Genomic DNA, 17,941 nt, shown 5'->3' on the forward strand with positions numbered 1-17,941 from the left:
CCTAATTACATATATATCCAGTAGATGCCTCGTGTAAAATCAAACTCTCATACTGAGTATAGCATGATGGTTTAGATTATGGACTTTGGAGTGAGACAGACCTGGGTTTGAATCTTAATTGTGCTACTTCTTAGCCTCGCGATCTTGGACAGCTGGCTGGAACATCTTGAAACCTCTTCTATAAAAGAGGGTGTTTACTGGTACTTGCTTGATAGGTTTGATACTAGTATTCAAGGAATGAAGTTATTACCTTTGCGTTCTTTTCTTGGTTTTTGGCATTCACACAAGCTGAGAAATTTAGAGGTGCTTCTAGAATTTTCCTTTTCTCATCCTTCACTTAAAATTGATTATCAGAGCCTGTCGTAATTCTCAAAGCTATTGCTTCCTTTTCTTTCGTTTTTTTTTAAAGATTTTTTTGGGGATGGGGAACAGGACTTTATTGGGGAACAGTGTGCACTTCCAGGACTCTTTTCCAAGTCAAGTTGTTGTCCTTTCAGTCTTAGTTGTGGAGGGTGCAGCTCAGCTCCAGGTCCAGTTGTCATTGCTAGTTGCAGGGGGCGCAGCCCACCATCCCTTGCGGGACTCCAGGAATTGAACTGGCAACCTTGTGGTGGAGAGCCCACTGGCCCATGTGGGAATCGAACCGGCAGCCTTCGGAGTTAGGAGCGTGGAGCTCTAACCGCTTGAGCCACCGGGCCGGCCCTATTGCTTCCTTTTCTACATCATGCCTTGCTTCAGATATATGTCACTGCTTACTGGAACAAACAGTGGTTTTGCACTGCATTCTGCAAAGCTTAACAGAACTACAGAACTGACTCAGGAACCAGGTGAAAGCAGAAGGGACAGGGCTTCCAAAACATCCTTTATTTCAAACCATCTACTTTTGTCCGTATCCCGGGTTCTATATAAAGATTGCATCTGAAGAGGGTTCACTTTTTTTTTTTTTTTTTTTTTTAAATTAAATTTATTGGGGTGACAATTGTTAGTAAAATTACATAGATTTCAGGTGTACAATTCTGTATTACATCATCTATAAATCCCATTGTATGTTCATCACCCAGAGTCCGTTCTTCCATCACCATATATTCGATCCCCCTTACCCTCACCTCCCCCCCCACCCCCCTTACCCTCTGGCAACCACTAAACTATTGTCCGTGTCTATGAGTTTCTGTTTCTCATTTGTTTGTCTTGTTCTTTTGTTGTTTTTGGTTTATATACCACATATCAGTGAAATCACATGGTTCTCTGCTTTTTCTGTCTGACTTGTTTCGCTCAGCATTACTCTCTCAAGATCCATCCATGTTGTCACAAATGTTCCTATATCATCTTTTCTCACTTTTAAAGTATAATTTGAAACCTTTCATTGGTTCACTTTTAAAGTATAATTTGAAACCTTTCATTGGTTCAAGAAATACTTATCCAGACCCTTCTATGTGCTAGTCGTTGTCTTAATTTCTAAGAAATCAGTGGTGAGCACACAATATTTGATTTCAAGGAACATATGGTAGTGGGAAAAATAAATTAATGAAATGCAGAAAGGTGTGATTAGAAACCACGAGTGCTATGAAGGCAAGAAATGTGGTGCTATGCAGAGTAAGAACTTGACCAAATCTAGGGAGAGTGGTTAGGGAGCATTTACATGAGGAGGTAACATTTGAACTGAGATACGAAGGATAAATTAGAATTAACTAAGAGAAGAGGTAGGACCAGAAAACTCTGGTAGAAGGAAGAGCCTGTTGTAAATAATTCTCAAAGCTATTGCTTCTTCTTCTATATCATATGCGGGTGTAACTTTCTACTGATGAACTTTCAGCCTCTTAATAGCAGCTAGCATTTGTCTCTGTACCAGGTATTGTGCTAAGCACTTTATACATGCCATCTTGTTAATTCCTTATAATGACCCGCTGAGAAAGTACTATTATTTTCATTTTATAGATGGGGAAACTGGGAACAGAGAGAGGTTAAGTAACTTGCCCCAAGTTGCACAGCTAGTAAGCCGCAGAGCCAGGGTTTCAGTTGGGCAGCCCGACTCCAGACCCCATGCTCTTGGCCATGAGACTATATACAGTAGTGCCTTCCTCGTTTTCTTACCATCCCAGCCTGAACTTCATATAGACTGGGACACAGAGCTGATCGATAGGACTTCCCTTCACCCCCTCCCCTTAGAAGCTGTGTTTGCCGTCACCTACACGGTAAAATCTGAATTCCTCAGCACGATGCACATGCCTCACAGCTTAGTACTACTTATTCTCATCATCTGCTGCACCGTCCTAAAGCTGCATGTCACTGCTCAGATGTACGAAACTCTGTCTTTGCACATGCTGTTCTCTCTGCTTAGAAGGCTCTTTTTTTCCACTTGTCTTGTGAAACCCTGTCATCCTACTCAAGCTGTAAGTGCTCAGCTTAAATATTACTTCTTCGGTACAGCTTTCCTCAACATCCCATGCAGAGTTAATCAGTCCCTCACAGCTCCTCAAAAAGGGTAACTTCTGTTTTTCCATTCTGAAGTCTTTTTACCACAGCAAGACTTCTGGAGGTCCTTTCCACTCCCTTCCTTCCCCACACCCCTGTATCCTAAGAGCTTTGAGTCTACCTCCGTAGTGCCTTTCACATGTACCTTTCTTTTTAGTTCCTACTGCCCTGCCCTGGCAGCAGCTCTTTTATCTCTGCCACTGCAGTTGCCACCTAGCTCTATTCTGCCTCTGGACTCAGTGTGTCAGACCCTATCAAACAACACACACAAGTATGGCATTCTCCTGCTCAGGCCACCTCAGTACCTCCCACTGCTCTCAAGTAAGTCATTGCTGGTCTCGGCTAGACTTCTCAGTGTCCTCATCTTCCTTTCAGCACACCCAGGTTTGTGTTCTTCGGCCTCACATTAGGGGCGGTTATAGGTATAAGGATAAGAAGCCTGTCTAATTCATCTTTGAGTCTCAAGCACCGTATCTACAGGTGTTTATTTCATGTTTATTGTTGAATGTCCCTGATTAAATTTTATTAATTCCAAATAAAGAGTAGCATATCTTACGTATTTTGGAGAATTTATATTGCAAATAAGTTTTTTTCTTTTTTTCATGTTTGGTCCCAAAGGGGGAAATTTCAGTTGTTAGGAAAATTGTGAGGAATTTTGTACTTCTCAGTGATGCCAGATACATGGAATTTTTTTTTTTTTTTTTTTTTTTAAAGATTTTATTGGGGAAGGGGAACAGGACTTTATTGGGGAACAATGGTCAAATTGTTGTCCTTTCAATCTTAGTTGTGGGGGGTTCTGTTCAGCTTCAAGTTGTTGTCCTTTCAGTCTTAGTTGTGGAGGGCGCAGCTCAGCTCCAGGTCCAGTTGCCGTTGCTAGTTGCAGGGGGCACAGCCCACCATCCCTTGCGGGAGTTGAGGAATTGAACTGGCAACCTTGTGGTTGAGAGCCCGCGCTCCAACCAACTGAGCCACCCGGGAGGCAGCTCAGCTCAAGGTGCTGTGTTCAATCTTAGTTGCAGGGGGCAGAGCCCACCATCCCTTGCGGGAGTCGAGGAATTGAACTGGCAACCTTGTGGTTGAGAGCCCACTGGCCCATGTGGGAATCGAACCGGCAGCCTTCGGAGTTAGGAGCACGGAGCTCTAACTGCCTGAGCCACCGGGCCGGCCCACATGGAATGTTTTTTATCTAGCGCTGTTCAAGTTACTTAGCATCTTTAAAAATGGAAAATACGACACCTTCCCTGATCATTTCATGAGCTGTGGCAGAAACAGTTTGAACAAGGAATGCGTAAGTGCTTTGTACACAAAGGACTGGACTGATGAAAAAAGTATAGGATACAGCTGAAGTGTGCTGGCGAGAGCACTGGATTTAGAAGTCTTGAGTTGTGGCTCTGCAACATTGGCAGTTGACCTTGAGGCAGATATTTTCTTCCTTCTGAATTTTAGGTTCCTAGTCTATAAAATTGGAATAAACATGCTTGCCCCTTAGGGTTCTTTAGGGGGGATTAATTGAGATGTGAGACATAGCTTTTCTTAAATTCTTGAAGTCTGTTCAAATGTTACAGTTTTTTGTTTTGTTTTTTGTATAATGGGCATGTTAGACACCGTTCCCATTTATTTCAGTTATTGGTACATATGACAAGTTTGGTTCTGGAGTCAATATAGCATCCTGTTTAGAAAGCCAACTCCTATCAATATTTGTGTTACTTTCCTTCAGTGGTTAAAGGCTTCCTGGTGCGGTAGAAGGAGAAGTGGATTTGGAACTAGAAAGATGGGTGTCTCAGTGACGTACAGGAGGTGGAAACATGGAAGGTAAAGAAGAGAGAATGAGAGGGAGAGCGAAGGGAGGGGAGAAGAGAGAGAGGGATCTGAGTTTTGTAGCTACTTGAAGCCTATTGGAAACAAACCAGATCGGGGCAGAGGCCCTGTTCTCCATGCTTATGTTCTGAAATTACAAGTTGTCTCAAATTGGCAGACTTTGCTCAGGCATACGCATAAGTTGTAAAATTTCTGTCTCAGGCAGGAGATAGCAAATCTTCAGCAAAGTTGTCACATATATTCCAGTATGGATTTAGTGTGGGACTATGTGACCATTAAGGGCTCTTTCAACCTTGAGATTCTGTGGTTGGTTGACCAAGTATAGAAAGCTGCTTTTCTTTAGGCTGTTTAGACCAATGTAATTATAAATTCACTTTGTGGCTTTTATGTATGAAACCTTGTAAATGACCTGAATATAGCGCCAACCACCTTTCATTGCACCCCATGTAAAGTAGGTACTGACCAGTTTCCACGGGCCTCCTTTCATCAGGATTAATGAAGCACCCACATCTGCATCACGTTGGGGGTGAGGCCCAGTAGGTAACACAAGGCCTATTTCTAGGAACTTTTTTGGAAAGAAAACCTTAACTGGTGAAGTTTTGACCAGATTCTGAGGAAATGAGTTTTATTGCAAGATTTTTGTTGTTGGGCATGGTCCTGGAAAAAGAATTATGGGAATTTTGGAGGTGGAAAAAAATCATGGGAAATTTTTAAAGGTACTGTAGATATTATCTAGCCCAATCCCCTTTTACTGAAACCCAAACTAGGACAAGTGATTTGTCTTAAGCCACAAATTTCGTGAACAGCGGATACAGAACTTACCTTCTGGGGTTTCCAACACCAAATCTAGTTTGTGTGTTTTCTATCTTTAGCAAGGCTGTCTCCAAGACTTGCAAATCTTTACATGAAAATTGTTCCCCTTCAGTTTCTGTTACCCTTCTCATCATCAGTTCTGTGTTTGTGAGCAAATATTGTGCTAGATATGTTGTCTGTAGGGACAGAGCCATTTACTCCTCTGTGACAATGAAACAAGGTGAACTGGTTCTTAGGTGTTTTGTAGAAAGACCTTCTTGAGGGAGAACTGTGTAGGGCCTCTTGGATGTTATAATGAGTCCTCTCTGGGTTTTGATTTGCCCTCTGCTTTTCTCCCCAGGAAGCTGCAGGCTTACCAACACTGCCTCATTGCTCAGCCCCGACCCTCTGGAGAGGGAGAATGAGTCCTGATAACTAAGCTCTGAGTCAGGGTTCGGAAACAGCAATCCTTTGCTCCAGCCAATGGCGTTTCCTCCATGGCTTCTTACCCTTGAGATATATCCAGCATCCCTTCTAGTAGAATACTTTTTCCATACTTGCTGCTTCAGAGGAGTTTTGGCCCTTTGGTGTTTGTAAAGCTCTTGCATCTTCAGAAAAAATTCTTAGTGGTTACTTAATTTTTTCTTCTTCTTAGTTTTGTTGGAGAATATTGGGGACCAATGTGTTTCTCCAGGACCCATCAGCTCCAAGTCGTTGTCCTTCAATCTAGTTGTGGAGGGCACAGCTCACTGGCCCTTGTGGGAGTTGAACCGGCAACCCTGTTGTTCAGAGCTTGCACTCTAACCAACTGAGCCATCCGGCTACCCCTTAGTGGTTCGTTTTGAAATTAGAACTGTTTAGTTGTTTTTTATTAAAAAGTTGATTTTTATGAGGAGGTAGAAGGTGCAAGGCTTCTTTGAGCCACTGAGAATGTGCTAGCTTTTATTCGTTCATTCAATGATTGTTTTTTTAAGAGCAGTAGAGAATAATGTACAGACCAGATAGATAACTCACTACTTATGTGACTAAGGCACTTAATTCCTGAGCCTCAGATTTCCTCATCTTTAGAATGGAAATAAAACCTACTTTATAGATTGTCCTGAGGATTAGGTGAGATGACCATGTAAGAGGGTGGCCTCTGAAGACAGACCCAATTGGGCTCAAATTTTGGCTCCAACACTTACTAGCTGTGTGACCTTAGGTAAGTTATTTACTCTATTATTTTTCTTTTCTGTAAAATAGAGATAATCATAGTATTTGGGTTATTGTGCCATTGGGTATTGTGAGGCTCAGACAAAATAAAGCACGGTGGTGTTTAGTGTAGTGCCTGGCCCATATTTAGTGCTCATTAAATGTTAGCTATTAATTACAACAGTAACAGCAACAGTAGTAATAATAGTCTTTAGGTATTTGTCATGCTAGGACGTCAAGTGGCAGAGGAAAGACTAGAAGGCATTGCGTAGGGCAATGGATCCATAAGAGGGTTATTCCTGCCAACTTGCCTCGCAAGGGCCTGTAGGGACCAGGAGAGAGGCTCTCACTGGGTCCTAGTCTGCAGTCCAGCTGCCTACAGCAAAAGCCGCACTTCCAGACCAGTAGGCTGAGCTAGGCGCTTCAGAGGGACTGGAGAGGACTTATTCACTGTAAGGCCAGTCTGGCAGGGTGGAGGGTTTGGGTAAGGGCATAAATGGCTCTAGAGGGTAGAACGGGGGCCAGGTCATGCGGGGCCTGGAATGCCAGGCAAATGATTTGTATTAGAACCACCCTATTCCTGGGCCATGTAAGGGGAGTTGCTCTCTCTGTCTTTTGTTTAAACTTTGAAAAAGGATAATACACATTAAAAATTATAGCATTTACATTTTAAACAAGAATAATAAACATCCATGCACCTACCACCCAGCTCGGAGATGTAATATTCCCAGACCCTTTGAAACACATGCTGTGCACTCCACACCAACCCCCTCCAACCTCTATCTGAACAGTATCCTGAATTTTGTTAGTCATTTGTTGTACCCCCTGCCCCCTTTTTTAAAATGGTTTTAGCACCCCTATCCCAGCCTTCCGGGACGAGGAGCAGGGGCAGTAGAATCTGTCAGGAGCTGTGTGGCCTGCCTGCTGCCAGGCTAGGCTGGGAGGAGAGGTTGGGAAGTTCTGCTGCTGCCACAGGACGGGAGTGGTTGGCAGCACCGTGGTGGGGGAGGGAGAGGCTGGAGAAACGGGCCTGGCTCCTTGAGCTGTCCTCAACTTTGGTGGATGGGTTCCAGAGGAGAGTTCAGCCCCTCTGAGGCTGCACAGCTGGAATCTGTTGCCTTGAGTTTAGAGCCAAGGGAGGGTTGGGGAAGACCTCTTGTATTCTTTTGAGACACAGGATCAATCTTGCGTGTGCTAGGGAGCTTCAGGGCTGATACAGTGCCACGTGCCGCCAGGAAGACTTTAGCAGGCCTGCCTCCTGTTTTTCACCTCATACATTTTCTGGAGTGTTGATTGTGCCAGTGGTTAAATTATGTTTGCCACTTTGCTTTTCTGTAAAAAGTTTGGTTTTTGCTTTTCTTTTGTTTTCGTTGTGCTTCTTTCTGGAAGTGATACTGTGGGAATAAGCTACAGGGCCCTGGGAGAAGAAGTGGGGCCACGGGAGGTCTCCGCAGCAGCCTGCCTTGGGCTGGGACCCCCACCACTTGGCCACAGTCATTCTCTGGTGAACAGAGGATTGAATTTGGAAATCTGCCACCCAGAGGTAGTTCAGTGGAACAGATTCAAGGAGCCCTGGTGTGCTAGGTACTATGGAGGATCACAGAAAAAGAGATGGAACTGGTTATGTCCTTGAGGAATTTGACAAGACTTCCGTGCATGTACAGTTACCGCAGTACAAGTGCCAAATGCAGGATGTAGACCTTTTTTCTGATCACCAATGTAATACATGGTTATTAAATGTAAATTCATACATAAAAGAAACACAGAGTGTAGAAAGTCCCCCACAACTCACTCTTCCCGAAGATAACCAGTTAATCTGTCAAGAAATATTTGAGGAGTTGAAATTTGAGCTGGATCCTAAAGTAAAATCCAGAGAGGCAGACTGATGGCAGGAAAGCGAGCATCCTGAGGAACCAATCTCCTGTTCCCCAGAGGGGCACCCCCACTAGCTTCCCTGACAAATGGGGAGCCAGCTTCTGCTTGGGACACCTTGGTGTGACAAGGAACCAAAATGCCCAAATAGGAAATTAACCTTTGTTAAGCACCACCTTGTGCCTTATGTGCCAGTGGGTTGGGCACCTTATGCCATTTCCCCGAAAGTAAGACCCAGCCAGACCATCAGCTCTAATGCGTCTTTTGGAGCACAAATTAATATAAGACCCGGTCTTACATAATATAATATGATATAAGACTGGGTCTTACATTACTTTTTGCTCCAAAAGACGCATTAGAGCTGATGGTCCGGCTGGGTCTTATTTTCGGTTAAACAGGGTAGATGTTGCTGAATTAATCTTTATCACAAGCTTATAAAATAAGTGTCTTTATCCTTGTTTTACAACTAGAGATACTGAGGCTCAGAGGTTCCTTGCCAGGGTCACGTAGCAGCAGATGGCATCGAGCCCTGCTGTTCGTTAGCTGTGTGGTCTTGGGCAAATTACTTCGTCTTTGTGTCTGTTTCTTCATCTATAAAGTTGACAACATAGTACCTACTTCACTAAGGGAGTTTTTGAGATTAATGAGTTAATACACATTAGGCCAGTAGAACAGTGCCTGGCACATAGTTTGCACTCAGCATTAGCTGCTGTTTATTTTACCTGTTTTCTCTCTTGTTCTAAAATTATCTGCATCATCGCCCCACTTAATTTAATTCTGTGTGGCTTTTCCTGTCCTCCCAGCTACCCTCACACTTTCCTTTGCAGTTTCTTCCTCTGCGTCCAGTCATTCCGTTCTCTTCATCCTGTCTCCAGAGCGTCTCTCACGCTCCTTTCCGTTCTTGCTCACCTCACCCTCCTTCCTGGCTTCATTACCTGCCTCCTGTCCGTTTTGGCCGCCTTCGGACCCACCTCCCTGCTGCTAGTCTCATGCACTTATACACCACAATAATTTCTTAAAGTACAGCTGTCATTGTACCACATCTCTGTGTTAAAAACAAACAACAAAATAAACATTCAAATCTTTACTTGATTTCTTGGCGTAAAGTTCAAGATTCTCCAACTCTGACCCAACTCACCCTTCAAGTCCGTTCCACCACTACCTCCACACCCTGCTTTCCTGCCTTCCCTACTGCTCTCTCCATTTCCATCGGGAAATCCTGCTGATGTGCTTTAAGATAGAAAATAAAATAACACTTTGTTTTCTTAGTTCTTCCCTTGAGAACTGGTTAGAATTTTTATCATTTTGTGGGAGTTAGCACATACTGTCTTGAAATACAATTTTCGAGTCACATTTCTTATCTCCTGTGGAATTATAACTTATCTCAGTGTAGATGCTGGGTTTAATTCATTTTTGTATACTTTGTACAATAATGTCTTATTGAAGTGCCTTGTACATAGTAGGTGCTTAATACATGTTTGTAGTGCAGGTGAAAGGAAGATGAGGGGGCTTCCTGATAACTGGTGGGTTTCTCTTATCTTGGTGAGGGTCACTGTTCAGTGGGTGGAAACGCTGTGGTTTTGTTTTCTAAGAGGCAGACATCTTTTCTTTTTGGCCATGTCGGAGAGGCAGAGCCTGCAGGCTCTGCTGATGAGTTCCAGTGCCTGTGTCTTTCCAGGGGCTGCAGCCAGTGCCTGACTTACTAGGTCCCGTGCCTTGGCCCCTCGGCCCCTCCCCACAAATGCTCAGCGGAACAGGGGATTAGGTTCTGGCAGCACAGCTGGGATTTTGGCGGCCATTCCACAGTCAACAATAGCACGCAGCCACCCAGACAGGACAGCGCAGGCCTGCACTCCAGGGCCACAGTCTGTCTATGCTTCTTGTTTGGGTGGCCGAGGGGGAGGAGTGCGGCATCCTGGCCTTGCCACGCAGAAGGTATGGGCTGGAGAGAGTCCCTCGGGGAATGGGCTGGGGGGGTGGCCATGTCCCAGGGCAGGCGGCACCCACAGAAGGAGGCAGGCGCTTTGTGTGTGCTTAAAGACACGGCCCGCCCTGGAGCCGGCAGGAAGCTGCCCCTGTTTAAAATGGCCTGCGTCTGGCTCGTTCTCCGAAGCCTCTGTTCCCAGGTCTTCCTCCCTGCCCTGCTTGCCGCCAGGCTGGGGCTGAGCTAATCATCAGGGCAGCCCGCGGCCTGCCTTCCGTTCCTGGCCAGGGAGATGGACAGGCTGTCATTGCAGTCTTGAGAGCGAAGGGGGAGTGTCCGGGTGATATCAGGTTTGTCAGGCAGGCCACTGCGAGTGTGTTGTGTGTGTTTACGCCACAGTTTGCCTTGGTTCTTGCCACTGTTGTAGTTCACTGTTTTTGTCTGCTGGCTGGTGCCTCCCCCCCGCCCCCCTCCTGCATCCTCTTCTCTTGTTTGTGGGCCAGGCCTTCGCTGCGCCTCCTCCCCAGTGCCCCTCCCCCCTGGCCCCTGACTGCCACCCCTCCCCCCTTGCTGAGAGTTCCCTGCTTCCCCGTGGCTCCCAGATCACGGAAGCTTGCTGTGCCTTTAAAGAAAGCAGACTCCTGGCTGTGACGCACTTCTGGCTGTCAGCCAGGAAGATCGCTCCTGCCAGGCTGACTGAGAAGAAAACCAACAACTTTTCTTTTGTGTGTGGGGTTACTTTCCACTAGCCCCCCCTTTCTCCTCTCCTTTCAAGATTTAAATGCTAATGGCGGATTAAAACCTGTAAATACGTTTGGCTTTAGGAATCTGGTAAGGCCCTCCTGCACTGAGACTTTTTCTCCTCACTCTTTCTCGGGGTTTTTTGTTTAAACATGGACGAGGGGGTGCGGTGGAATCTCCCCCCTCACCTCCCTTTCCTGCGCCATCCTTAAAGGGGAGGGAGAGGAGAGGGAGAGCAAGTAAACACTCAGAAACAGGCGCTGGGAGCAGAGCTTGCCAACATCCGGGAGTTGGCGCCTTTCAGAGCAAAGGGTTGCTTTCTTTCCCCTTCGCGTAGATGTCAGCGCGTTTTTGTTCAGAGGGGGAAAGCGTGTGCGCCTGCACGTTGAACTGTAGGGACAGCTCAGGAGAGCTTCTCCATTCCCAAGTGAGGTCTGGGTGTGTACGCAGTGGTGGGGAGTGAAAAGGGTTCATTTTCCAGCTGGTAGGGACCAGGGTGTGTGAATACAGCAGTGGGGGCAGGTGCTGATGAAGTGCTGGAGTGGGCGGGTGTGTGCGTGTGCAGTGTGTGGCTGGAGGCCCCAGGCCTGGTTTGATTGCAACCCTTTTGCCCACGTCTTTCTGACCTGGACCCTACAGAGCATGGGGGCAAGGGCAGATATCAGTAAGCCACTTTTGAAGAAACCAGGGGAGTCTTGGTTTCCCTTGCAATCGCTCCCTTGTTCCTCACCAGGGCCTGGGGATTCTGGGCCAAATTCTAGGCAACCCGGGGGGTGGTCTGTGTGAAAGCGGGAGGCCTGAGCCCGGAGTGTACATCCAACAGACTGGTTTGCATTGACCTCCGGAGTGCAGAGAAACCCTTGGGACTTGGATGAGACAGCCTGCTCAGGAGTCGCCAGGAATTGAAGAGGATTGTGTTTTTCTCTCCTTGGCTTCCATTGCAGCTGCTGGTCCTTGGGCATTTTGTGCACCAAGCCAGGGTATGCACCAGCAAGATGTTTTCTATTCTGTTCTCTATGACGAGTTAGGCTATGGCCACTTAGTTTGGCTTTTGTTGGGCCTCTCTGGGGTAAACTAACAGGTGAGATGTGGGGGCTTGATTGCCTGTGCCTCCTGACCTATCCCAGAGTCAGGAGTCCCAGGATGAGGGTATTCACTCTTCTTAGATGTGGGGGTCTCTCATGATGGAAGTACCTCTTTTGGAAAGGTGCACAGAGCATGAAATTCTTATGGTTGCAGGCAGGCAGGCTCTCAGGGCAAGTGGTGGTAAATCTTGCCATTGAGCATGGGCAGACAGATGGAATCCCCATTTCCCTTATGAGCTGTGAGCCTGTGGGCCTTTTGGAACCTTGGTGTAGATAGGGGGCGGGGCTTGGGGAAGGACCCTTTGAGGTGGAGTTTGTGTGGGCTTTGGGCCCTGAAATTCTGCAAGTGGGGGTTAGCATCTAAGAGAATGAGGGTTCAGCAAAGGCATGAGCTGAGCGATCAGTACAGTTTTGTAGCTCTCTGGGACCAAAGGTCACTTTGGTGTTATCTTGAGGCGAGGCTGGTGTACAGGCGGGCAGTTAGTGGCTAAGAGGCGTCTCCAAAGGAGCTGGCACCCAGGCTGGGGGCGGGGTAAGGAGAGCAGTGCTGCCACAACTCAGACCCTCTGGCCTTTGGCCTATCACTTGGTCAACCCTTAAAACTTAAGCTTTTCAGAACAGACCCCAGAGCTCAGCAACCTGACCCTCTGGTCCTGGTTCTTGCATCTGCACAGGTGGTTTGCATTAACTTCAGTCCTGGTAGGAAACCGTGGCTGGGTTTTAACTCTTTAATACCCAGAGAGGGTGCATGCCAGGTGGCTGTGTGTCTCTTGAGTGTCACTTCCCTTGTTTAATGTATCTTTTCTGGAAACACGGAGGGGTATTGTAAATGTGGGAATTGGCCCTGAAGGTGAGGGAGTTACATTATGTCTCCCTTTTCATGTTTTGAAAATGTAAAGAAGATGCAAAGTTTTCAGTTTGTCAGGTAGCTGCTTCTGTGTCTTGGTTCTTTCTTGAGCCCAGGGGAAAGACTGAGTACCTTATTAGCTCTCTGAAGCCTCTGATTTGGATTGTGGGGCTCTTCTTTTCAAAGAACCAGGTAGGTGGGAACTCTGAAGGGGCCCTCAAAGGGCCTGCATTCGGGGTTCTCAGTTTTTGTTTGTTGATTGAATGTGGCAGGGGATGCCCGGTCGTGTTGGGATAGATCTGAGGAGATCCTTCCGTGCAATGGTTCCGTGCTACAATCGCGGGGATCTATTTTTCCATCACCATCACCCGTCTTCTGGGTGGGGCCTGCCTCAGATTTCAGGGGGAGGGTGGGGAGGATGGTGTTCTAGCCAGGAGCCCTCGGGTTCTAAGCCAAGGCCTACTTAAAGCTGCAGTCCCAGAGCGGAGGACAAGCGGTACCCCTGGCTTCACCCCTCCTTTACCCAGACAAGAGTGACTGGCTCGGCTGTCTCCTCAGGCTCTCACCCCAATGTTTGGTCCCTGAGAAAGTGCCCCTTTGCGGACTCTTTGCTGACAGGGTCCTTCTGGAGTTCCTCGTGTTGATGAGTATTGAATTCCTCCTGTTTCTGTGCCTGGGGAGCATAAAAGAAGGCATTTAGCCTTGCCACCAGTTCTCGAGCCCTGGAACTAGTTTCAGATGGGCTCCCCTGGGAGGACATAAGGGTTGTATGTTTTGCCTCTGAGATGAAGGGAAGAGGTTGGTTAAACCTCCGGTCATTTTTAGCAGCACAGCTGTGGAATCTCAGAGGCGGCAAGATCTACCTCCGGTTGCGAATAAAATTTCTGACTGAAGTTTTTGGGCCTCATCAAAAGGACAGCAAGTCTAGAGGCAGCAGTGAGGATGAGGGGGAGGTGGTCAGGGCCATTTCCCTTGTTCCTGAATAGCTCAGACTTTTTTTTTTTTTTAAGAAGTTAGCATTTGGACATTGCCACCTTTACCACAAGGGCCAAGCCTGGTCCCTCTGACGTTAGGCGGGCCAACCACCAGAAAAGCTTTTTTGCAGTGTGGTAGTGGAGGCCATCTGCCTTCATCCTTGCCTGGCGCCAAGGAGCTAGGCAGTAGTGCCCATGGATAGGCTGTCGGGGTGGAAATCATCTAAAACTTTGGGACACACAGGCCCCTTAGCTTCTCTGCCCTCTTGAGATCTCCCTTAACCACTTCACTTGCTGTTGCCAAAGCCCAGGTGAATTGGCTCATTTCCAAAGCTGACATTGCTAAAATAGGTGGAATCATGTTGGGTTTGCAGGGTCAAGAAACAATTATAATTAGCATTCAGTTATAGTTAGCATTTAATTGTTTTCTTCTATTATTTAATGCTTCATGTATGTTTTATTTCACTCCTCTCCCTGCTGTCTGTCAGCCCCTCAAAGGCAGGGACCCTGTCATTGTCTCCCATTTCAAGTAATTTTGTTGTACACTCTCAGCTAGCTTCCAGCACAGGATGGACACATGTAAGGATTAAGGAAATACCCTTTTTGATTGGTTGATGAACAGGGTACACTTGCATAGGAAGGACTAAGAGATTTATGCCTCTCTTCCCTGCTAGACAGTGAGCGCCTTACGGACAAGAAGGTGTTTTCTTATCCCCAGCACTTTGCATACAGAAGGTGCTTAGCAAATGTTGGTTCCACAGAAGCCACAGCTTGGAGATGCTAATATGTGGGGAGAGTTATAGGTGATGTGGTCTTGTTCTTCCTTATAGAGTAGTGACAAACTGAGTACCTGTGGTGGTGGTGGTGGGGGGGGGGGGTGGCCGATTGCTCCCCTGGAGATTTGTGGGAATTCTGGGGGCTGCTGGGAGGTGTTGGGGAATATTTAGTCACCAGGTCTGTGGTCTCTTGGGTAGGTTGGCAGGCAGATGGCCAGTTCCCAGTGGAAAGAGAAATTGGGGATAAGAATACCAGGACAGATACTTAGTCTTTCATTAAATGTCCCAGGGGCTATCCACCAGAATTGGATTTGCCTTTACCAGATCCCCCATTTGAACCTGTCTTTGATGTTTCTGTGGGGGATATAAAAATTCAGAATTTGGAGAGGTTTCCTCAAGGACCTGGTGATTATTGTTGGTTAGGTAGAATTTGGGTACTTGCAGAAAGAGCCAGAAATCAACCTTTCTGCTTAAAAAATAGTGATAATTTATTGACTACCTACCATGTGGCAGGCACTGTGCTATTGGCTTTTATCTGCTTTATCTCAAAAGCGTCACAGTAACCCAGAGAGAGTTTGCAGATTCCATTTTGCAGATGAGGAAACTGAGACTAAAAGAGGTTATGCTACTGGTACAAGGTCGCACGATCATGGTAACATGGAATCAGCATTCAGAATTAGGTGTGTCTGGAAAACCATGATCTATGTTTTAAGGGTACCATGTTCCAAAGAGCAGGGTTGAAGGGCAGCTTTGAATGGTGTATTTTCAGAGGTAGAGAAAGAGTGTGTGTAGAACTTGTGGACATTGAATTAAATTCAGGATGTTTTATTGTTAGCTCTGATGTAATAAGTTTTATAGTAATTTTGATGTATACTCTTAGCTCTTTAAATATTCCCATGCTGCCTTGGTGGATTAAGAGCCAAGTGAAGAGTGGTTTATTTAAGGGTTCAGAGCCACCAGTTAATGGAACTGTGTCCCCCTCCTCCTTTATCGCGGATGTCTCATAATTAACTGCTCTTCTTCCTTTGGGTCCCAGGTGCATTGGCGGTGACGATCTGGTATCACCAAGATGACGCTCCATGCCACCCGGGCGGCTGCACTCCTCTCTTGGGTGAGTGGTCTTCTCCTTTGCTAAACTTCTCCAGGAATTTTGGGATGGGTGGGAGAGGAGTTTCCTACGAGCCATGGCAATGTAGTCTTCTAACCTCCCGACTAAGGAAATAAAGTTTTCCTTTGCCTTTCCCCTTAGTTTTTGACTTTATTACTTCTGGTGATGTTGCTGCTGATAGTGACCCATGACCTGACTTGTGCAGGTTAGAAGAGGCTTCCCTAAGGTGTATCTTCCCGTTTGGTCACAGGAAGGGTTGCTGCAGGGAGATGTGGAAACACATCCTCATTTGCTCCCTGTATATTTTTCTGACTAACAGGGTTGATGCTGAACTTGACTGACATGCAGGGACTTTGGTCTCCAAAGGCCTTTAATTGTAGGGCAAGGTTCTCCTTGCTCTCTTTACGGGGTTTTGTCTGCTTCCATTGTCCTCCTGTTGCCTTCTTGATTACTTCACGAGAATCCTTTTGGTATATATTTTCATATATTTTCTGCCTGAGGTAATAGCAAATGAAAAAAAATAATACTGAACATTGGGAATTTAAAGATACAGAGAAACAGAAGAGGCATGGAGTGCAGTGACGGTACGCATGGGTCTTGGAGTCCTACAGCCCGGCTTAGAATCGTTGTTCTGGCCTGTGTGAGGTGGGCAAGTTACTTAGCCTCTTCCATTTTAAAATGGAAATAACAATAATAATACCACCTCACGGGGTTACTATGAGGATATTGAGATAATGTGTGTAAGAAACATTTAGCACACACACACAACGATTTAGCACAGTATCTGAATAAATAATTCTCGATACTTAAAATATTGCCTAGGCATGCTATTTGGTACAAGGTATTTAGTAGTCACCCTGACTACTGATCAGTTAGCCAATTACAGAGCCAAATTTTTAAAAAGTTATAGGATATTGTAAAGGAAATGAATTTTTAATTTCTAAGTAGGGTGGATTTAATAAGACCGTGTCATTAATCACTATCAAATTTCTAGTCAGGAAATACGAGTTTAATGTACAAAATGTGCATTCTTAGCCTTCAGTTTCTGAAATAGATGCAAATTTTAGTTATGTAGTTTAAAATGGGTATTTTTATACTTATATTTTATATTTACATTTCATTTCAATGTTTTCTTTGTATTTGAAACATTGTGTCTTCCTTCTCCTCCCTTCATCCCCCCAAAACAGGCTGGTTGGGTTATGAGGGACCGTGAGCTATGTCTGTAGTTCAGTGGTTTAAGTGAATATTGGGGGATCTGTTAGCCACATTGTTTTAAGTTGATCAGTTTATCGCCTTATTTAGGTTCTAGGCTTGTTTTTATGGTGACTACTACCATTACAGAGAAGAACAGACACAGACGAGTTTTATTTAACAGCAGATACTTGTATACTTTTTTCAAAAATCACGATGAACATGCATTAAAATATAATTACAGGTCTGGCCCGGTGGCTCAGGTGGTTGGAGCTCCTAACACCGAGGTTGCCGGTTTGATTCCCACATGGGCCAGTGAGCTGCACCTTCTACAACTAAGATTGTGAACAACAGCTCTCACTGGAGCTGGGCTGCCGTGAGCAGCCGGAGGTGGGCGTGAGCCGCCCTGGGCTGCCGTGTGCTCCCGTGGGCTACTGTATGCTGCCATGAGTGGCCGGCGGCCAACGTGACTGGCCGGCAGGCAGCTAGTGTGAGCGGCCGCAAGAGCTGCTATGAGAGGCCACCGACGATCGGCGACCAACCGCCTAAGAGGGGGGGGAACGCAAAGCTCATAATACCAGCACGGGCCAGGGAGCTGTGTCCTATACAACTGGACTGAGAAACAACGGCTTGAACCGGAGTGGGGTGGGGGGGGTGGGGGGGACGAAGAAGGGGAAAAAAAAACTTAAAAAAATATATAATTACATAGAATTTTTCAATTTAAACAAAAGTCAGACAGCTAAAGTGGATTTTATGACACTGTAGCAACATGAAATAATGCTTATGTTATAAGAGTGGTTTAGAACACACACATACACACGTGATAATTACAGCTGTGTTTTTAAAAGACATAGGAAAAAAGAGTAAAGGAATAATCAAAATACTAAGGGTGCATGTATTAAAATACTAGAATGAGTGGAGTTTTTTGGTTTTCCAAATTTTCTGTAATTTATACTATAAAAATAAATTTATATTTTATTTTACTTAGCGTGTAGCTTGAAATAATTTTGTACCCCGTAGTTACAATGAATACGTTGTTACAGGGAATAGGGAACTTTAAGATTCAACAACCTTAAGAAACCCCGAAAGTCTGACAGGCAGTGTTGGGTCCTGCGGTGAGCTTGGTCCTCACTGGCATGTTTTATGCTCT

The 17,941-nt window shown here is 45.8% G+C and overlaps 1 protein-coding gene across 10 annotated transcripts in view; it reads left to right on the forward strand.

Annotated features, from left to right (window-relative positions):
* NUMA1 (nuclear mitotic apparatus protein 1) overlaps window positions 1-17,941 on the forward strand; it is a 68,447-nt gene that overhangs the window by 22,384 nt on the left and 28,122 nt on the right. For 4 of the 10 annotated variants that reach the window (XM_019744301.3, XM_019744307.3, XM_019744302.3 and 1 more), the window contains one exon: window positions 15,529-15,603. In XM_019744301.3, coding sequence (XP_019599860.3) covers window positions 15,562-15,603 — 42 coding nt within the window. In that variant the 5' untranslated portion in view covers window positions 15,529-15,561. Of the gene's footprint in view, window positions 1-9,924; window positions 10,081-10,213; window positions 10,420-10,671; window positions 10,901-11,105; window positions 11,238-11,653; window positions 11,791-15,528; window positions 15,604-17,941 lie in introns of those variants that run through there. The other 6 variants (XM_019744300.3, XM_019744309.3, XM_019744305.3 and 3 more) reach the window with 5 other exon arrangements.

This window comes from Rhinolophus sinicus, chromosome 14, assembly GCF_057876585.1.
Source record: "Rhinolophus sinicus isolate RSI-liver-muscle chromosome 14, RSI-T2T, whole genome shotgun sequence".
Classification (NCBI taxonomy): domain Eukaryota; kingdom Metazoa; phylum Chordata; class Mammalia; order Chiroptera; family Rhinolophidae; genus Rhinolophus; species Rhinolophus sinicus.